Below are 20,745 nucleotides of genomic sequence, written 5' to 3'. Positions count from 1 at the left end.
GTGAATTTTTGAACATACATACTTATCGAATACTTACTCAACAGTATAAAAAAATTAAAGTCTGTCCGTGTGGCAAATATAATTGAAATTATCAAAATAGAAGGTATGTACTGAACCTAAATAAGAAACAAAATACAAATATAAAAAAATAATAATATTAGTTTTGGTGTCAATCAATTTCTAACTCAAAATCAGTTAGGTTTTCTGAGTCAGTGAAGTAAGCTGTTGTGCGCTCTCATTTAAATATGCTTACCCTGACGTTAATCACCGGCATCGGTGGGAACAGATCCTTAAGCTTGGAATCCATGATGATGCCGGCCTGGACATCCCACCTGGCACCTTCCATCAGCAGCCCATGCACGTAAGCGCCGTCGCGCGGTGCCGCCCTGGCATCAATGATCCTGCAGCATCATAGCTATGCAGTCACAGTTTAAGAAACAATCGAGTGTCACAAACAAAGCAGTTCGATCAAGCTCACTTATTGTCACTAGATAGCGTCACTGAGACACGTGTGATTTATATGAATACTAAATATTGCATCCTACGTCCTTCTACTGGGTTTATTTCTTATAAACTGTTCTTCTAATGTATTTTATTGTTATTTTTAGAGATCAGCATGACAAACAGACAAAATTTCTAAAAATTATATGATTTTGGCGTAAATTTTATTACATTAGTAAGAATAAGTACATTTTGCTTGGGTACCTCTGTCCCATTCGTGTTTCAACCGTAAAGCAGTTGTGTTTGCATGGCTGTGTTTCGGTTTGAATGGTGGGATATGGCGTGAATTTACTGGGTACAGAGGAATAATATCTAAGTCCTCAGGAATGGCAACGCATGGGGGGTATCATGGGCGAAATAGTATACTCTGTTATGTCCATGGTATTACTCATGTTTATAGGCGACGGTTACCACTTTCTTCCAGGTGGACCTTCAGCTTGTTTGCCATTCTATGTTGCATAAAAAAAAAAGAAAGATAATCTAATGGTTCAACTACAATAGTTGTACAAGTCTCGCCTTATTACATATGCAGCGGACTTTCTTGTATCCAAATAACACAATACATGCCTAAGATGCGAAATGTCGATAAGTTAATATGTAAACAAACCAATGTCCAGTGTTATCGATCTAAAACGTGCTTTGTTTTCACTGCCAGAGGCTTAGTCATCATAAAGTACTGTTAATTTTTTCAAACGCATGAACACCATTTTGATTGACATGAGAAAATAATTAGAAAAGAAAATAACGTAGTATTTACATGTTGACGCCGTTGGCATTAATTTCATTACCATACCTTTTTTTATGCAATTTAAAATGATAAACAAGCTGTCGACCCACCTGACGGAGGGGGAAAGGGATTGTTAGTAATGGGGACTGAGAATCCTATTGTTAGCAATATACCCAACCAGGTCGACCTCCTCGCGGTTCTCCTTGGAAACTATCATGGTTAATTCCTGATGAATTCATCATGATGGTCTTACTGACCTGTTTTCATTCTCACCTATCATTCTTCACTGGTGCTCCGTCAGCGTATCCCGTTAGCGCAGGCGGGGTTACCATACCATATTCACCCATCAAAAAAAAAGACCCACCTGACGGAAAGTCGTAACAGTCGCCAATAGACATGAACAGTACTATGGACATAACAGAGTATACTGTTTCGCCCATGCTACCCCCCCCCCCATGCGTTGCCATTCCTGAGGACTCAGGTGTTATTCCTCTGTACCCTGTAAATTCACGCCATATCATATCAGCCATTAACTGTCTACTGCTGGATATAGGCCTCTCTCACTAGGTTTATGGTGTTTTTTGGTGTTTACCATTAGGGGGTTTTCCCAATAGTTACCACGCTTGACAGACGGGTTGACACTTGCAGTTAGGCTTTCGTAATGTTTTAAGAGAGACGCTGCTGCCCATCCCTCGACCATTAAACCCTTAGTCGCCTCTTACGATATTCACGGGAAAGGAAGGGATGGCTCATTCTATGTCTGGACCATATATTTATATCTGGACCATATATTATATATGGATGATTCGAAATAATTTTTAACTGTAAAAAATATACTAAAACCCATGTAATTCAAACCCATATGTCTGCAAAGTCTGTAAATAATATCATACATTTATTTAGGTAATTTTCATCAAGCGCAAATTAGGTAAAATTTCAGTAAACTTTTTTGGTTTTAAGTCTTCAATAAAGTTGATATCATAGTCATTATTTTATAAAGTGGTCCCTTTTATATTAAGAGACGTCGGATTTTCTGGGGACTACAAATAGAAAAGCATAGTTTAAAAGTCCACCGAAGCTGAACAAGGCTTGCTGAAAACCATCCATACGTATAGACATAACAATTAAATAAGTGTATGTTGCCATTTTTTTATTGACATTGAGCATGCTATAGCATGCAGTCATTCATCATGCATTTTGAGCATTTAAAGTATTTTAACCCACATAAAATATATATCATATAATATGTATCAAGCCAAATTTCAAACAAGACCATGCATTTTCCTTATATTTTTTTTTATAAATACATAAATTCCATTAGTAGTATAAGAATATGTATAATAATCATGCTATACTATATCATTTGCATTTGAATAGATTTATATATATATATATATATATATATATATATATATATATATATATATATATATATATATATATATATATATATATATATATATATATATATATAACAGCAAGATGATGTTGATTTATATATGTAGTAATTGTCATTGTCATTAACAATGATTATTCACACACCTAAATAATATTACAGACATAAATTTAAAATTTTGTGATCGATACAAATCGTGAATAAATTTTATTTATATAAAAAAAAAACAGACATTCATTGATCTCTTAAAGTTGTATTTAAAATCGAAATTTAAAAAAAGCTGGTTCTTTATATTTAATAAACATGCCAATATTCTCACCTTTTATTTTCTCACATTGATAGACAGGGCACAGGCGATGACCCCATTAAAAAATAATATTATTGTATAAGTGTGAATGTAGTAAGAATGATTATATAAACCGATCATCGTCATCATCATTCATCATTTCTGCCATTATCTGTCCACTGCTGCAATATAGGCGTCCACTATAGACTGCCACAAGGAACTGTCCTGAGCTATCCGCATCCACCGACTCTGCAATACATTTGAGGTAGTCACTCCATCTAGTGGTCGCCACTCAAAAACTTTTCTTCCCTATCGGTTGTCGGTTTTTCGAGTTATGTGACCAACCCATTGTCACTTAAGCTTGCCTATCCTTCGGGCTACGTCGGTTACTTTGGTTGTTTTGCTTGTACCTCTACAGGTACTTCAAATTATTTCCGATTCAATGTTAATTCAGTGTTATTCATCGCGCAAAATCTAATGACAGAAATGTGGAAAAATTTTATACAAAAAAACACTAAGCAATGAGAATCCGCAATGTATATTGTTTTCAGCAAAAAATAATCACGCGTGAGATCCAAACGCACAAAGAACTACGAGTTTATTTACACGAATTTTTGCAGTAAACGTCGTGCTTGTTTTTCTTTAAAATAGATAAACTTGAATATTGTGCGCTCATAAAATTCGTACGATTACAGGGTACGATTTGCTCAGTCATCCCCTCTATTTTCCTGATTTGGCACCCTCCGACTTCTATCTATTCCCAAACTTGAAGAAATTTGTTTCTGAGAAGCAGTTCACGTCCAATAAAGAATTTAAAAAGGCCGTAAATGAATATTTTCGCAACCTTCCAGACTCTCACTTCCAGGAATGGAATACTGATGTTAGAGAAACGCTGAATCAAGTGTGTTGAAGTCAAAGGAGATTATGTAGAAAAATAAAAATATTTTTTAGTACTAAAAATCTCAGTCTTTTATTCTCAGACCGAGAACTTTAAACCTTATCCTCGTGCATTTATATTTAATACTAACAAGTGGATTTTAAATGTAAGTAACAATTCTAAATGGCGCATGAAAATAAAATATAAACACCGGAAATTTATTATAATCAATGGAATTTAGACAACTATCAAGGAAGGATTAACTATAAGGAAACTTAGATTAACTATATATATATATATATATATATATATATATATATATATATATATATATATATATATATATATAATACACATGATTGTCTAAGTATCCCGTTGTGGAGTACGGTATGTACTTATAACAAATTACAGCCGAACAAACTGGTCGCGAATAGAATGTCTAGATTATATACTAACGACCCACAGCAAGTTTGCGCGTTTCTTTTTTTATAATAAAATATAACCCGCGTTGGTCACTAATAATGTAGCTTTCTATAGCTTAAAGAATACTTAAAATCGATTAAGTATTTTTGAATTTATCTATTACAAACAAAATCTTTTCGGAAAAAAATTCGGAAAATTGTTTCATAATGTACGCTTAGACGGGACATTAATAGATCAGTAAGTCAGAAAAATTGTCCAGCGTAGTAAAAACAACACATCTTATAAGCTAGGTCTAAAGGTAAAGGAACTAAGTCAAGTGAGCATCTTATATGCCTGTATAACGTAAAACTAGTTCATTCGCCAAATCCGCCAAATTCTGAAAGAATTGAAGTTACCTAATTCAATTGATATGATAGATAAATAATCAGAGGCTATTGGAAAGTTTATCTCATTTCTCTTTTATCATTTCTAATAAACAGCCTTATTATTCACTAGTTGTATCCCGCAGCTCCACTCATGTAAATCAGATTATAAAGTGTCCTATGTGCTAAGTTAGGATATAACCTACCCATGTACCAAATTTCATTCGAATCCGTTCAGTAGTTTTTGCGTGAAAGAGTAAAAAAATATCTATTCATCCATCTACCCATCCATCGTTACAAACTTTCGCATTTATTACATTAATGGGAATACCTATCAGATATAGCTTGGAGTGGGAAAGTATATAAATGATATAACACTCACGTAAACTCTTCCTTCATTTTCTTAGTGACGTCACACTGTAAACACATCTTGTCCAAGGGCAGCTCGTATCGTCGGGCTGTACTCTGCATGATAGCTGTGAGGAGGCTCTGCGGGTTGAAGAATCCAGCCAACCATACAGATGATGGTAACTGCCAATTAAAGCACGTATATGGACTTATACCCATGGCTGTATCAGCGTAAGCAGGCTATGCTGATTAACCGGGTTAAAAAGAGCTCCTCCACCTCACCTTGTCTCCTCCACCATCCCAAAAAGTATGCCAAGTTTCGTGGCAAGTGCGAATGAACGCTCAGGCTGTGGATTGAGCTCCCTAGAGGCTACAGTATGGAGTTCTTCAAAAAGTATGTATTAAGGGTTCTTCAGGGTCGGCAACGCACACATGATACCACTAGCGTTAAGGAAGTTCTTAAACTACAGTGATCGTTTACCGTCAAACAGTATGCTCGTTTTCCACACACGTGGTATGAAAAAGATTGGTTGAGCGACAGAAAAATTATCTGCTAAGGTACCTCTATCCCTATTCGAGTTTCTGCCATTAAGCAGCTATACTTGCAATGTTGTTTTAGTTAAAAGTTGTGCTATGACAATAATATTTCTTCTTGTAGTAAATAATATTATAGTCTTCAAAAATGGCAATTTATGTGCCGTTTTATATCCGTAGGCGATAGCTAGCACTTTTTCATCAGCTTGTTTGATACTCTACCTATTTTTCTTAGAAAAAAAAACTGGTAATAATTTGTTAATTATGTTATCTATAAATTACTTACAACAAAGTCAGTGGCCCAAGTTTCCAGCTCTCGTAGGCGAAGAAGCAAATCTACGTACCATGCTGATAAACCGAGTAATGAGGGGTATGCTCTCTGGGACCATATTGCAGGTACCTGCAATAGCAAATCAATAGTTAAATATTTAACTCGGAAAGATAGAATTAAAGTTTATCTAAAGATTAATATAGATTTCTTTTTTAATTTCATTAATGTTGGTACATAATACTCACTTGATCCAAAAATAATGCATTTTCCAAATCTTCCATATCAGAAGTAATCGTAAGTTCACCCTGAAATATAGCGAAATACTCACTAATAAATAATTTTGGTACATTAGTATCTACTAAAGTAAAAAATCAAGTCCAAAACAATTTATATTTTTTACTAGCCTACCCGCTTTTTACCCGCTACTTCGTACACGTAAATTTTCGCTTCTAGATACTGTATCATACATATATAGTGTATGTATAAAACATACACTGTATTTTAATTTAGACCTTCAAAGGAATACAATTGTGAAAACCGAAATTAACTTAATGCAGTAGTTTCTGCGTGATTCTGGAACAAACATACAAACAGACAGACTAAATTAAAAAAAAATATTGTATTGGCTTCTATTGCACTTAATAAATCATTGATTATTCTTAAATATCGCCTATGTACAAACATCATGTACTTACAATTTTATTATATTAGAAAAAAGTAAGATAAAAAGTAAGAAGTGGATTTATTAACATTTTATATGTCAATATACGTACATTTAATTTTGCATGTATCACGCATACAATTTTCATCAGATATTGTTTTTTGTTCTAATGGTTTTAACCTGTATGTTCTTAAATAATATAGCTTCCTATCTATGGATAAAAGTTTTAGTCCAATATCTTTATTCCTATTTATATTAAATAATATATTAAACAATTGTGATATTCCCTATTATAATGCTTCATCTATACTAAAATTACCTTTAATCCCAAGTCTAACTCCCTAAGTGATCGTTTCATCTCTCCCGTTAAATAATTCATCCGTTCGCACTCCTGGAATGCAACGATTACATATGGCGTTCTTTCTTCCACTTTCCCCATAATCTCCACCATATTGAACTCCTCTGGCAACTTTTCCATTATTTCATCGAGCATTTGTTTTACCTACAGCCAAATCATTAATGAATAAATACGTTCAGTTTCGCGTATAGAGCAATCACTTAAAAGAAGAAGCTTATGGAATGACTGATTATGTCTAGTAATTTCCATGTTTTTTTCTAATCTCTACCCTATCATGCAAGTTCAAGAGTCTGATTAAATTGACCTACCTTGTCTTCCCTAGTAACAGTAGCAGCTCCAGATGCCTGCGCATCTCTGGGCTGCATCTCGAATATGGTCCTGAAAAGGTTTTCTGAAGTGGTGGTAAGGAAACCAATCTCGGCGTTTGGATGCAGGCCGTATAAGTATGGTGATTCGGGAGGCATTGCGTCTTCTATGTATTGGTGATAGCCGCAATAATCAGTATTCGGAGGGGCGGGAAATCCAGGAGCTAATTGAAGTTCGCCGTCGACCTATTAAAAGAAATTTGTTTTTTGTTATGTGCAAAATATCATCATCCTTATCACTGCTGAATGTACGCCTCCCCCATTGCCAATAATGGCCACGCTTGGGACGGACAGATTAACAACCGCAATTAGGCTTTAGTGATGTTTTAAAAGAGACGCTGCTGCTGATCTCTCGGCCATTGTGTTCCCTTAATAGCCCCTTACGACGTCCACAGGGGTGGCCCATTCTATGTTGGAACCAGGTAACAAATATCATACACGATTTATAATATTTTACATTCAATTACAAATTAATAATTATATATAATAGTTACAGAAATTATATGACACAAAACGCGAATATTTAAGTACTTAAAAATTTTTAAAAATTAGTATTTCATAATGTCCACAGTTATCTTCCTTTTTACCCCATAAGAGGTTTAAGGTGGATATTATAAAAAAAATATATTTACGTACCAAGTCAGGCTGCATTAACTCTTCAAGGTAAGCATTACAAAGTCTCCGATCCCAGTCATCAGTGATGTGTCCTCCGTACATAATCTCGCCAAAGAGGTATCTCAGATCTTCCCATGGGACCCTTGCATTCGCTTCTAAATAGTTGTATAAGACAAAAACGCTTATAGTCAGATCACCTGCAAATTTTTTCGTTTAATAATAATATCAATATATATGACAATAAGCTATTGCAAAAGACTATTATATACTGACCAACATTGAAAGGGTAAATCTTGTTCCATCCTTGTGGACCGAATTTCCTTCTCTCGGCGACCACAGCATGAAAATAACATAAAGCAAATAATATCGCTTTAAATTCTGCTTCTTTGCCGCACATTTCTAAAGTTTCCTGGTTAAAATTGTCCAGTGCTTTGTGAATATTGGCCTGTAAAAAAAAGACAAACAAAATTATGGTATAAACTTCCAGTCTAGAGTATTATAAACAACATCAGGAGACAATGCGTTTTTACAAATTAAAGACTACTACTCATAAATGTCCCATATATCCTGTAGACATTTCCAAAAGTTCTTTCATAATAAATTACTACTTGGTATAAATATCTTACCCCTTTTAAAATATTTATCCCCTTATTCATAATAACTAAAACCTACTACAAACTAGGGATGAGTAATATATAGCAATATCTATATATTTTAGTTAAAATATGTATATACTGATCCAATAACGAATATGTTAAAAGTCTGTTATCCAAAAAATAATATTGGATACACAGACTTTTAGAATACTGAAAAATAAATAACCGACCGATATGGACAACATCGAAATGAGCGATGATCTTTTTTTCGCGATCAATGTCCAGAAGGACCCAATATATAAATATCGGATCGATATTACCCATGAACTTTTTTGTCGCTTTCTTTCAAATTGAGAATGTAGCATAAGAGAAAGAGACAAAACTGTTCAATAACTAAAATAAGTTTATGAAACGTTTGAAGGTGAGGTCAGTGAAGTGTACCTATTTCACTTCTTTGTGTGAGTTTGTGTAAAAAAATAATGCCCAATTAAATCAGTTAAAAAAAGTTTGAATATCTAATTACAGTCTGAATTAACAGACTGGGGTCCCCATTTCTATAATCTAATTACCTGCATCCCAGTAGGTGGTTCATTTGTGATTTTAATACTAGATTCCAGTATGCCTTGTGGTATGATGTGTGCGGCGGGAGTAGCGGCCGGCTCAGCCGACATGAACAGTCTGAAGTCATTGTGACAACCACTAGCAAACGTCTCCATCTTCTTCTCCAGGCTTGGTAACCATTTCTTTACCAAGTGAATGTTCTGCGAGTTGAAATTTAAAGTTATAACTTAATTATTATATATTACTAATCGTATAAAAGTAACTTTATGCCATTTCAAGACTTTATAGGCCATTACTACCGAATACCGAATAGGCCTTCTCTAGTCTACGAGTAATATATACTATACATATATCAGTTTATATAATTAATATAAACAAATATTTTTTTTTAATAATTAATATTAAAAAGTCTGATATTAAAATGCTAATGTATACCAAACACAGATTGTTTTCCATAAAAAAAAGTTTTAATATACCTGCAACACTACCCAATGTCCTTTTTGCACGGCAATGTCCATCGCCTGCTCGGCGACTATCTCTTGACCTTGACCAAGTGACACATTATGGAAATTTCCATTGTCTGCTGTGAATCCCATGACTTTCCCCAATGCTTCCACGTCTTTCAAAGGGTTCACGCCCGGTGATAATATAAAGAATATTGGAGTCGTAGGACTGGTTTCTTCAAAAGACTTACTGAATTCAACTGTTCTATTTTCGACATATTTTGATCCCATTTTCTCTTCAATGTATGCACTGGAAATATAATTTTAACTTATTCTGTTCTTTTCAATTAGACTTTTTGTATCATTAATTATATACTAATACTTACGCAACTGCATACGTCATTCTATCAGGTCTAAGTGCTCTAAACATACAAAGTCTTTGTAAAGCCGTTTTATTTTTCCATTCCTAAAAAAAATATATATACTTAAATAAAAACCTATTTTAAAGCACCACACAGGACATATTTCAATACTTATAAAGGCATACCTGTGGAAACTTTTCCCTTTCAGGACATTCCAGTTCCACAATCTTTTTCCACCTTTTGGAAGAGGTTTCTATATCTCTATCGAGATTTCTAAACTCGTCCTTTCCAGCTAAAGAGCATATACCACCCCAGCTATGGTTCGACAAGAAATCCACCGGACTAGTCACATGGGGTTTCACTGGGAACCGTAGGAAAAAATCTAATTCGGCTGGTGATATCTCTTCACTCATTAAGAGTATCTAAAATAAATATTATTACGAGTTAATAAAATAAAAAGTTAAGATTTATGTACGATATATATATATCCCATTTCACTGAAGACAGTGTTCGTACCTGAAAAGTCATCTGTGATGCAAATATAAGTTTATCACATTCAAACAATCCTCTAGATGTATACTGAAAAACTGAATAACTAATACAGTCAATCAAATTTTTTATTCTCTGGGTGACCTCTTCAGCAGGTTCCGCACGAGATATTGCTTTTTGAAATACCACGCTGAAGGCCTGTAAATACACAAATCTAAACAAATGACACCAGAAAGAATTGTTTTCTAGTAATGTGTTCTATATTTACCTTCAAAGAGAACTGATATATCGGATTGATGGTATTTAAGTCATTCAAAATAAAATACAATAGAGAAGCTCTAGCTGAGGCTGGCCGATAGAATTCTCGTGCTTGGTCTATTTGGTGAGATGTAATTTTAGCTTCTGCTACCTGTAAACATTTTTTATTATTGTAGGACATTTTTATTTCCTTAGAGATTACAGCACGAGATTCTTCAAAAAAGGCACGATAAAGTTTATTAAGGGTCAAAATCATGCGCGTAATATACCTAATGGCATAAGCATCCATACTATACCATCAAACGGGTCATTTGCCACCATAGTAATATAAAAAAAATGTTATGCCAAAAATATAATAGAATGCTAACCTTTTTCTCAATATCAGCAGCAGTTTTCTTTGTTGTTTCCAAGTTCTCCACTAAAGCGGTGTCGCCTAATATATTCTCTCCAGCTGAAGACAATCGAGATAGAAGATCGTCTTCTAAACCTTTTAACTGAATCTTAAACTGATTTTGTTGTTTTGTCAACTCTGCTTTTAAATCCTCCAAATCTGGTCTTTCAGCTTTTACTACTTCTGCCAATAGCTGATCTTCTAACCCATCTCTGGTTACAGTGAAATTAACAAGAGTTGTTTGTGCTTGCATTTCTGGTTTATAATGAGGGTTGGCCAACTTAGTATGTAATATGAGTCTGAAGTTTGGGCTGTATTCTATTTCTTTGTCGCCAATTTTGATTGCTCTAAAAACATTATTATAATTATATTTTTAGAAGTAACGGAGTAATATCGTCTATTTTAAAAATGTCAATAAAAAGCTAAAACTTATTATAAAAATTCAGAAGATTAATAAAATTTGCAGTAATTTCAAAATATACAGACTTTGGTATTATGGCAATTTTTATTTTCTTTACAAATTAATATACACATGAAAATATATCAGTTTGTAAAATCTGAAAGGATTTTTTAGTGGATAACAATATTTTCCTGGACTAGATTGAATAACAATAACTCCTAAAATTTCTAAGTATACATTTTGTTATTAGTACTAATAGGTACTTCTATGTACTCTGAACTTAATAATTGGACCAAATGGAGTTTCTTTAAGCAACTTAGAATGACAAACAAGTTTAAAGCTTCCTTATAAATAAACCATAACAACAGGTATATTTCTATTATACTCACTTTCCCTTCTTTATAAGATTTCTTCCAAGCAAAGGATCCAATACTGGATCTACAGTTTCACCTATATTTTCTAATAGTACTGTTTCTCCTTTAATAATTGCTTTTTCTATAGTATCTAGATATCCTTTTTGTCCTAAACGAATTACTCGTAATTGATCTCCGTATTTTTGTTTAATCCATTTAACACCTTGTAACTGAAATATGCAATATTGAAATTTTAAATCAAGTATAGAAATCATCAAGAATCTTTATCTAGATTTAGAAAATCAAATTCATAACAGTGTAAGCCATGAATTCATAATCAATTTTCTCTTTACATTAGTCTTATAAAAAAAGCAGAGAGAGCTGTGGTCAACAGTATTAAATTTATATTTATTAATGTTTATATGTATTTTATACCTGTGGATCAATCATAAGTGGCCATCGATCCGAGTTCGACAGTATCGTGGCATTTTCAGTACTCATCCGGTCAGAGGGCAAACCTTCGTTCTGCCACATCGCTATCGTCGTGTCATCCGTGAGCATCGTTAGTGGATCTAAGCCTTCCGTTATTGGTATCGGAGGCTGCAATTGCACACAAATCTCAAATCTATACTAATATAATACAGCGAATAAATTTAAAACATGCAGTTTTTTTTGCATTTGATAGCTCATTTTTTAAATAATATTATAGATTACTAATTATTTGATTAAAATACAACTACAAATAAAACAGTAGGATACAGCTAGTCAAAATATACTTTATTTTCATTAGCTACTGTGTGCTAAGAGAGACTTATCATTATATTGATCATAATCTGTCCATCCATTTAGGATTTTATTGTTGAGTCTTGGTTTACTTCATGTAAGAAGAGAATCCTACATAGAGTACATCCAACTTATCACGCTGTCCAGATGGCTTTTTATAGTTTTTTAGTTTAGTTTGTACTGGTTATATGGCTATAATGTAATTAGTTGGCTCTTACACGACGAAATTATCATGAAATGATAATTTAAGATTTTGATCAACAAAAGAACAACAACTTCAATCGCGACAAAACCAGTAATCTTAATTTAAAAACTAAACTACTAGACCGATATTGATGAAAATTTTTAAAAGGAAATTTAAAATAATATTTTTCGGGTAAAAGAAAATCATTTTAAAAACTTCCTATTTTCTTAAAGTTGAAAAGAAATAGTGAATAATTAATATTTCTTAATAAATATAGTTACTAAAATATTCATATTCTTTTATTCTATCTCTTTGATCCTTTTTGCTTTTTCGTTGTACTGTTTATATTTTTTAATTAACTACGACTACTAACCTCTAAAGTCTTTAAAAAGACAAGCCAGTTTTTATGTAATAAATCCAATCGATACTGCTTTGTAAAACATCCCACGTACGATATGAAAGCACACACAAGAAGAATGTCCCCCGGTAGAGTCGTACTTTGTTGCATGAAACTAAACGAAGAATAAGAAATTTATATTATAAAAAAAAGTATAGAGTACCTACATAACAAAAAAAACTTTTAAAACATCAAATTAATTAATGTAGATATTATAGATATTATATATCTGGTTTCGTAAATGTAAATAATATGTTATAATGTATTATAATAGTATAAAAAGTACAATTTAACAAAATAATAATATAATATTTTTTATGTATATATGTATATATTTTTATAATATTACAACCAAGATATTGCTGATCATACTTAATTACTTTTATATTTATTTCGTAGTTACACGTTTATAAAATAATACATATTTTAAAATTTAAATTCTTATTCTATTACAGTGACTTATTTTAGGTACTCTAGGTAGATTGATATACATAAAATATTATAAAAAGCATTAACTATGAAGAACAAAAATATTGTCAATGAACACGTACCTGGATACTGCCTCAGCCCACCGAACATTTTCACTGGCGAGTCCGTTGACTAATCTGTTAGCGAGCTGAATAGTTCTATTAGTAGCGTCAGCCTCCTGCTGGCATTTCAGTTTCTCGGAAGTCGCCTTCTCAAAGTCTGCTGTCAATGAAGCCAGCAGTTCTTCTAGAGACTGCAAATAGTATTATTTACAATCTTACAGAACTAAGTGTTATTTTGCGTTAATATAATTGTTTAATTGATTATAATTATTTTGTTTAATTCTGCTAACATTAGCATGAGTGCGACTGCCAACATTTAAAGAAGGATAAAACTTCTACCAATAATGATAAGTAGTCAATCCTATTCGCTACTATTAGAATGAGTACGACTGGCATCATTTGAAGAAGGATGTAAAACTTCTACCAATAATGATAGTAGTCAATCCTATCCGCTACTATTAGAACGAGTACGACTACCAACATTTGAAGAAGGATGTAAAACTTCTTCTAATAATGATAGTAGTCAATCCTATCCGCTACTATTAGAATGAGTACCACTACCAACATTTGAAGAAGGATGTAAAACTTCTTCTAATAATGATAGTAGTTAATCTCTCTAATGTTGGCAGTCGCACCCATACTAATGGTAGCAAAATTAAACAAAATAATTCTAATCGACTAATCAGCAACGTTATTATTATTATTATTATATAACTGAACTAGAATGTATACAATACTATCTTTTCCCGCGACTTTGTCATAAATCAGTGTAATATATGTAAGCATCGTATATCTTAGTATATAATCTACCCATATACTAAATATCATTCCACTTCAACTAGCAGTTTAAGGGTGATTAACAAACATTTAAACATGTTTACAAACTTGCACATTTATAATTTTAGAAGAATACCAGAAGGTAACCATACAAAGGTTGTTAGTTTGAGTATCTCTAGAGCACTCGTGTTCCTGTAGCCAAACAACTGTATTTGCACGTCTATATTTCAGTTTTAATTTTAGATGATAAATGTAATTGAAAATATAGATTATAAAGGCGTAACATTTTAGTCCCCACAAATATTAACGCATGAAAGATTTTATAGCGACAGAGTGTATTCTGTGACTCGCATAAAATTTTTCTTGTCTATGGATAATGGTTATCACTTTCCATCAAGTAGACCATTAATTAATAATTAAGAGATAAGCTCTCTTTTGTTCTTAGGGTAGTATAGTTATAGCAACAGAAATAAAATTAATGGTTAATAGCTACACACATATATTACAGCAGCGGAAATAAATAATACTAATGCAGATAATGTGAGATGGACTTTCGAATCGTTTAAATATATCAGAAGTAAGTTTGTCCTCATCTTTTTGTTGCGTAAGATGATTAACATTTTTAATTATTTATCTTAAAATATTTTATTACAAATGTGATGTAGCAAAATAAATTGTTTGTAAACTAATATTTTAGACAGTTACCACGCTTAAAACGCGTGAGGGCAGTATTTCGATTTGATTGCTGCTTATCCCTTAGTTACTTGTTTCCTTAGTTGCCTCTTTATCATATATAGGAGGGGGGTGGTCTAATCTAAGTAGTTTACACAACAAACGACACAACTGGCGCAAGATAGTAGATAGTAGTCAGTGAAATTCTAACAATGAGTAAGCCAAAATTTGGCACTTTACAGCAGATTAAAAAAAATAGAATAAAATGTATAATTCTATTACTATTATATAAGTTTTTTAACACTAAGTGATCCACATTACTCTTAATAATTGAATCAAATTAAAACAGAAAAACTGCAAAAAAAATATTCTCGTATTGTTGGAACTTCACTGACGCTATGTTCAATAGTCGATAATGGATTTGATTTAATAATGATAATGAAATGTGTACGTACAGCAACTTTAGACTTGATCGATCGTAGTTTCTCCGTAGCGGCTGCCAGTTCTGCGTTAGCTGCGGCGAGAGCCTTCCTTTTAGGCTCCACGTCGCAGAACACTTCGTAGAATTTGATTATGTTAATCACCCACGCGCAGAGACCTGCCGCTGCGGCCGATTTAGATCGCACAAACTCTATAAAAAAACAATGACCCCTTCAAATTTGTCTTTTCTTTAGCTTTTTCTCCTTCTTCTAAAGGAATCAGAGATTTTATTAGCTAAGAATCTAGAGAGACTACAAGCGTACTGGCCTCAAAGAGGGTAAATCCGTTTTGCCGTTAAGAAGCGATCGAGCCAAAACATCTTAATAATCTCAATTATAATATTACTAGCTAACCCCGACTTTGACTGTATGACCGGAATAAAAGTAGCTTATAACTTTCTCTGTCGAAATATTACATGTATTCCAAATTTCATAACTATTGGTTGAGCCGTTAAAGCGCTAACAGATAATAAAGAAATTCATTTTTACATTTATAGTAATCGTGAGGTTAGTATAATAGGACAAAAAAATACCTGGTTCAAACTCCGGATCCTTAAGATATGGCTGGATGGCTTTGATGACGTCCGGATGGATATTTTCCTTGTCGTAATTTATTAATGATTCAAGGAAGACGTCAACTTTGGCCATCACTACCTGTATAGTATATTCCGCTTTTAATTTAATATTTACATTAAATAGTAGAACTAAACTCAAAAAAAAAAAAAATAACTAGGCATATTAAAAATGCCCTAAATTTTTGTCATTTTATCCTATTATCTTATACATTGTCATTTCAGTAATTTTTTGTTCACACCAAATATAGTCCTCATCCGTCATTAGTTTTCAAATACTTACTACTATAATTACTGATATTACTAATACTTCTAAATGACCATAAACTATACTGTAGTTTATGGTAGTTTCTGAAGTGTACTATAATGTAGTTCTTTTTAATCTGTAGTCTTTAAACGTTGTCTTTAAATCCCAATATGTACATTGTGCTAATTGATACATTTATTTCACTCTTTTACTAATTCTTTTCTAGTCTACCGTCTCTGCTTTAGAATTACCTTTTAATAAATTTAAAACTTGAATTAAAAACACTTATTGAACAAAGCCCATTACACTCTAAACGATTACTTGAATGACAAGCGTGCATGGTATTAGTCGATCATGCACGGGCTTTTTAATGACCATGTAATTTTAGACATAATACATTTAAAAGAGATTTAAAATAGTAACTGTTGAGTTTCTTGCGAACTTTTTTCAACAGATAATAACTTTCCGAATAGATTTAAAAAAATAACGACTTAAAAGTGTCTGTAAAAAAGTCTATTTGAATAAAGATGATTTAAATTTAAATTACTATTTTTAAATTTATACCTTGGCTGCTTTCCAACTCCTGTCTTTGGGTATTTTCCCACCAGGAGCCATAAGCACCATGACGGCAGCAGTCACATTAGTAACAGCACCAGGAGGAGAACCAAACGACTTTAGTTCTGTAAGGTTCGCTTTGTTCAACGTATTCAAGGCTTCTTGAGCGGCTACCAAGGCCGGCTCAGCCTTAATCAGATCTACTTCACAATCTTTTTGCTTTTTCGATACTTCTTCAGTAATTACAGCCACTTTTTCTTCTTCTTCATCAGCTGTAAATACAAATTGGCATCTTAGAGATAACTTCCTTACATTTTTTTAGAGTCGGATTTTTTTTCTTACATTAATCGCTATCTATCATACCTAAGTAATTTCTTCTTTTATCTCCTTCCTACTACCACCATTCGGATCTACATATTTCTTCTAATAGAGATAAAAACGAGGTTATCTCTAAAGTTGATGTAAATAATTCATATTTACAAAATTTCATTAAAATTGGTTATGTCGACTAAGAGAGATCCAGTATTAAATCTGCTAAATATACTACATATTGATACTGTATATTAATATTGAAATAAAAAATTAAACAGTTTCGGAGAATATTTTGAATGAACAAGGTTACACATTTTAATATATTAACATATCGTATCAGTATCATTAGATTTTTTAAAAGTTGGTTAAAGTTTATAAAAAAAAATACCAAGGAAAAAAAAAGTTCTTTTTTCCAATAAATTTTTATATTAAACAATAATCTAACACAATCACATTGTATACAAACCGAAAATAATTATAGACTAGCTAAATGCTAGGATTTTAATTATTTTTAAGTCTGTGACATTTGACAACTTACCGAGAGCTTTCTCGTTTTGGACTTTAGCAGTTTCGATGCCAACCATCTCAATAAGTTTATCCGCTGCTTCATTCTTCTGTTGCAGTTCTACTTCTTGTATGGCCAATTTCGCTTTTAATGCATCTACTTGGCATGCTGTGCTACGCAATTTTTCAAGACCATTTTCTAATCTGAAATTTGAATAATATATTTTGATAGACATCCAAAGAAATAATTTTGAAAGAACCTAACATATTTTTTTTAATCTAAGTAAATTCAAACATATTAATGATGATGAGTCAACCAATATTCAGAATAAGTTTGTCTAATTTATTAGGAATATTGCAAATAAGAAAAAAAAAACTTAAACTGTATAAATTAATATTTACCTAGTAATTTTAGCACGTAGCTCTTCTGTTTTGTTGTTGATTAGTTTAGAGTATAAACTAATTTGTTCTAGATAACTCTTTGGAGTTGTATAATTATATCTTCTTTCATTAGATAAGTATGCTTTAGATATTGTGTTAACTGAGGTATGGACGTATGCCATGAATCTTGCAATAGAATCTCTGAGAGCAATCTGTAATACGGTAAAAATTATAATATAGCTAGCTTTATCCCGTGACCTAGCCCGTGTATGTTGTATAATGTATATGTATTTGAAATCCATACGGTTATTTAACGTGACTAAGTAATAGACACCCAACATCATTACAATTATTTAGTATTTTACTTATTTATTTTTATTGACACTTTATTGTACACAGTAATAAAACAAAAATAAGACAAAGGTAAGCAAATAAGGCAAGTTTAATTCTAAAAGAGTTCTCTTCCAACAAACCCACAGTGGAAAAAAGCAATTATATTAGTAGGATTTGATGAAGTGGTCATAATATGCATTGATACTTCATCATTACCCAACGAACGGGCCGAATCGAACCCAAATAGTGTACAATCGCTTCCACCATCACCACTAACATCGGCGTCGCTTGTACAGCGATAAATAGCTATCTGATTGCGTAGCGTCACTTGCATTACGGTCGTGAACTAAGCTCAAGAATAAAGGCTCCTATCGAATTCGAACTAGTCTAATAAACTAATCAAGCGAATCCAAATTTAAATATATATCATAAAATCTTACTTACAGGCAATGCATGTAATTCTTCTAAGAATCGCATTGATACCGACACTAAAGCCTCTTGTGGCCACTCATGGAACCAATTAATAGAGGTACAATTAATAAGGGCTGGAAACTTTCTGGATCTAACTCTCAAAGTGGAGCCAACTGGAGAAAAGCATAGCACCACTTTTAACTGTTTACGAACCCTGTCTATAAAGAATTTCCAACAAGTTTCTCTCGTATCCGGCAATCCAGCTCCTTTGACCTATAAAATGATATCATAAATCAGTCAAAAGTAAAAATTAAGCATAATGACACTAGTTTTAGAGAATATTCTGTATCTGTATGCAGAATATTTAAAAAATTGTGAAATTAACGGCATGTGTTTGTTTCTTCATAATGTTAGTAATAAATGATTTATAACCATATTTTTATAAAATTCAAACAAGACTCTTTGTAATAAAAAGTAACAAAGAAACTCCTGTATGCGAAATTGAATGAATATGAAAAGCGCAGAATCGTACATATTTAAGAGCATTGGGAAAAGCCTATTTCTAACCTGAATGATGATAATGATGACACAATAACAAATATTCCACCAACATATTTACCTCATTCCTTACACCACCAATTATATTTTCAATCTCATCATCAGGGAATAAATCGCCAACTTCACCCGAGGCCAATAAATCATTGATTAGAACTAGAAACTGTTCGTTAGCAACCTGCGCATCCGTCATCAAAAACATTATACCCACGTTTTTTAGGCCTGTTTTAATATATAGGCCAGAGAGTTCATTCTGAAATCAAAAAGTAAAATTATTTCTAATACTGTAGCAAATAATTATATTATTGTATATATATATATATATATATATATATATATATATATATAAATATATAAAAAATATATGTATAATCGTAGAAAACTATATATATATATAGTTATATAAATATATTCGAATATCGATTACGATGGGTGACAAAAATTTTTGCAATAAAAATTACCATATCCTGCTAAAAAGAATAAATAATAAAATCATTATAAATAAATTTTTACCTTGAGATCAGTCACCCCATAGCCCTTTTTGAGTTGTATTTGCAATACTTCCAAACTTGATATAAAGGCAGCAAGACGTGAAAGAGACTGTTTACCAGAACCTCCAACACCAACTAGCAAAGCGCTACCTCTTGGACTCTCCAAAATACGACTTATCCTAAAAAAAGTATAATATAAAATACAAAAAATAGAACTAAGTGATATTCGTATTATCTGTATCCTATGGCTTTCTCCGCAAAACATATAATAAAAGTATGCAATATATTAATCCCCTTTAAAATTTTAAGCATGATTGAGTTACAAACATATACTATTATACCACTAAGGTGGCAAACAAGAAGACGGCCCTCCTGGCCTGACCAAGGGTATTACGCCTGCGTTATCAACCTTCCAACATGCAAAAGAAGACTGATAAAGTCACCAATTATTCCCAATTTATCTTTTTTTGTTGCACGCGTGGTATTGTGTTTCCACTTTATGTTGAAATTTTCAAAAATTTTTTCTTAGCGGGAGTTTTTTTATAAAATAAAACTAATTTCCAAATTTTAGCTGTCTATACTTAGCTGTATTGGTTGTGCATTGATAGTTAATCAGGGCAAAAGATTTTATATGGATAATTGTACCTTTTTGTTAACGGAATAATAAAAAAAAACATTATTAGTAGATTTTAATTTTAATCACCTGCATATATGCATCATAGCATCCTCGAACAATACCAAGTTCATAGCTGCAATGAGATCGTTGTAACTCGCCATGGCCTCGGTTAGAAGTTGATTTAGTTGCTCCCAGCTGGCTATCGGCATATATTTCGGCTCGCCAATTCCTCCCGCAAAATGGCAGTAGATGTTGGGTCGCTCAAATACTACGCCTTCGTCTATTTCCTAAAAAGAAACATATTATTCAATCTAACGTCGTTTACTATCTGGAACAATAAAGAGTTAAAATCTGTTTCTATCGAGTGAA

General features: G+C 32.5%; 1 protein-coding gene across 1 annotated transcript in view; it reads right to left on the bottom strand.

Moving 5' to 3' along the window:
* LOC113518503 (dynein beta chain, ciliary) overlaps positions 1–20,745 on the bottom strand; it is a 40,004-nt gene that overhangs the window by 2,279 nt on the left and 16,980 nt on the right. The window contains exons 37-64 of the mRNA XM_052901810.1: positions 20,464–20,663; positions 19,783–19,939; positions 19,334–19,522; positions 18,748–18,987; positions 17,992–18,182; positions 17,624–17,793; positions 16,783–17,045; positions 15,933–16,053; positions 15,376–15,551; positions 13,493–13,662; positions 12,918–13,056; positions 12,013–12,177; positions 11,614–11,807; positions 10,802–11,171; positions 10,444–10,584; positions 10,203–10,373; positions 9,872–10,108; positions 9,711–9,790; positions 9,358–9,634; positions 8,890–9,081; positions 7,998–8,169; positions 7,746–7,921; positions 7,053–7,295; positions 6,706–6,888; positions 5,971–6,030; positions 5,741–5,854; positions 4,955–5,103; positions 254–401 (exon numbers count right to left, since the gene is read on the bottom strand). Of these exons, the coding sequence (XP_052757770.1) occupies positions 254–401; positions 4,955–5,103; positions 5,741–5,854; positions 5,971–6,030; positions 6,706–6,888; positions 7,053–7,295; positions 7,746–7,921; positions 7,998–8,169; positions 8,890–9,081; positions 9,358–9,634; positions 9,711–9,790; positions 9,872–10,108; positions 10,203–10,373; positions 10,444–10,584; positions 10,802–11,171; positions 11,614–11,807; positions 12,013–12,177; positions 12,918–13,056; positions 13,493–13,662; positions 15,376–15,551; positions 15,933–16,053; positions 16,783–17,045; positions 17,624–17,793; positions 17,992–18,182; positions 18,748–18,987; positions 19,334–19,522; positions 19,783–19,939; positions 20,464–20,663 (5,088 nt within the window). The remainder of the gene's footprint in view (positions 1–253; positions 402–4,954; positions 5,104–5,740; positions 5,855–5,970; positions 6,031–6,705; positions 6,889–7,052; positions 7,296–7,745; positions 7,922–7,997; positions 8,170–8,889; positions 9,082–9,357; positions 9,635–9,710; positions 9,791–9,871; positions 10,109–10,202; positions 10,374–10,443; positions 10,585–10,801; positions 11,172–11,613; positions 11,808–12,012; positions 12,178–12,917; positions 13,057–13,492; positions 13,663–15,375; positions 15,552–15,932; positions 16,054–16,782; positions 17,046–17,623; positions 17,794–17,991; positions 18,183–18,747; positions 18,988–19,333; positions 19,523–19,782; positions 19,940–20,463; positions 20,664–20,745) is intronic.

The sequence above is a fragment of the Galleria mellonella genome, unplaced genomic scaffold, assembly GCF_026898425.1.
Source record: "Galleria mellonella isolate WM207_F2 unplaced genomic scaffold, CSIRO_AGI_GalMel_v1 utg800, whole genome shotgun sequence".
Taxonomy (NCBI): Eukaryota; Metazoa; Arthropoda; class Insecta; order Lepidoptera; family Pyralidae; genus Galleria; species Galleria mellonella.
Note: the sequence above shows the minus strand (reverse complement) of the source record. Positions and strands in the feature narration are given on the sequence as shown.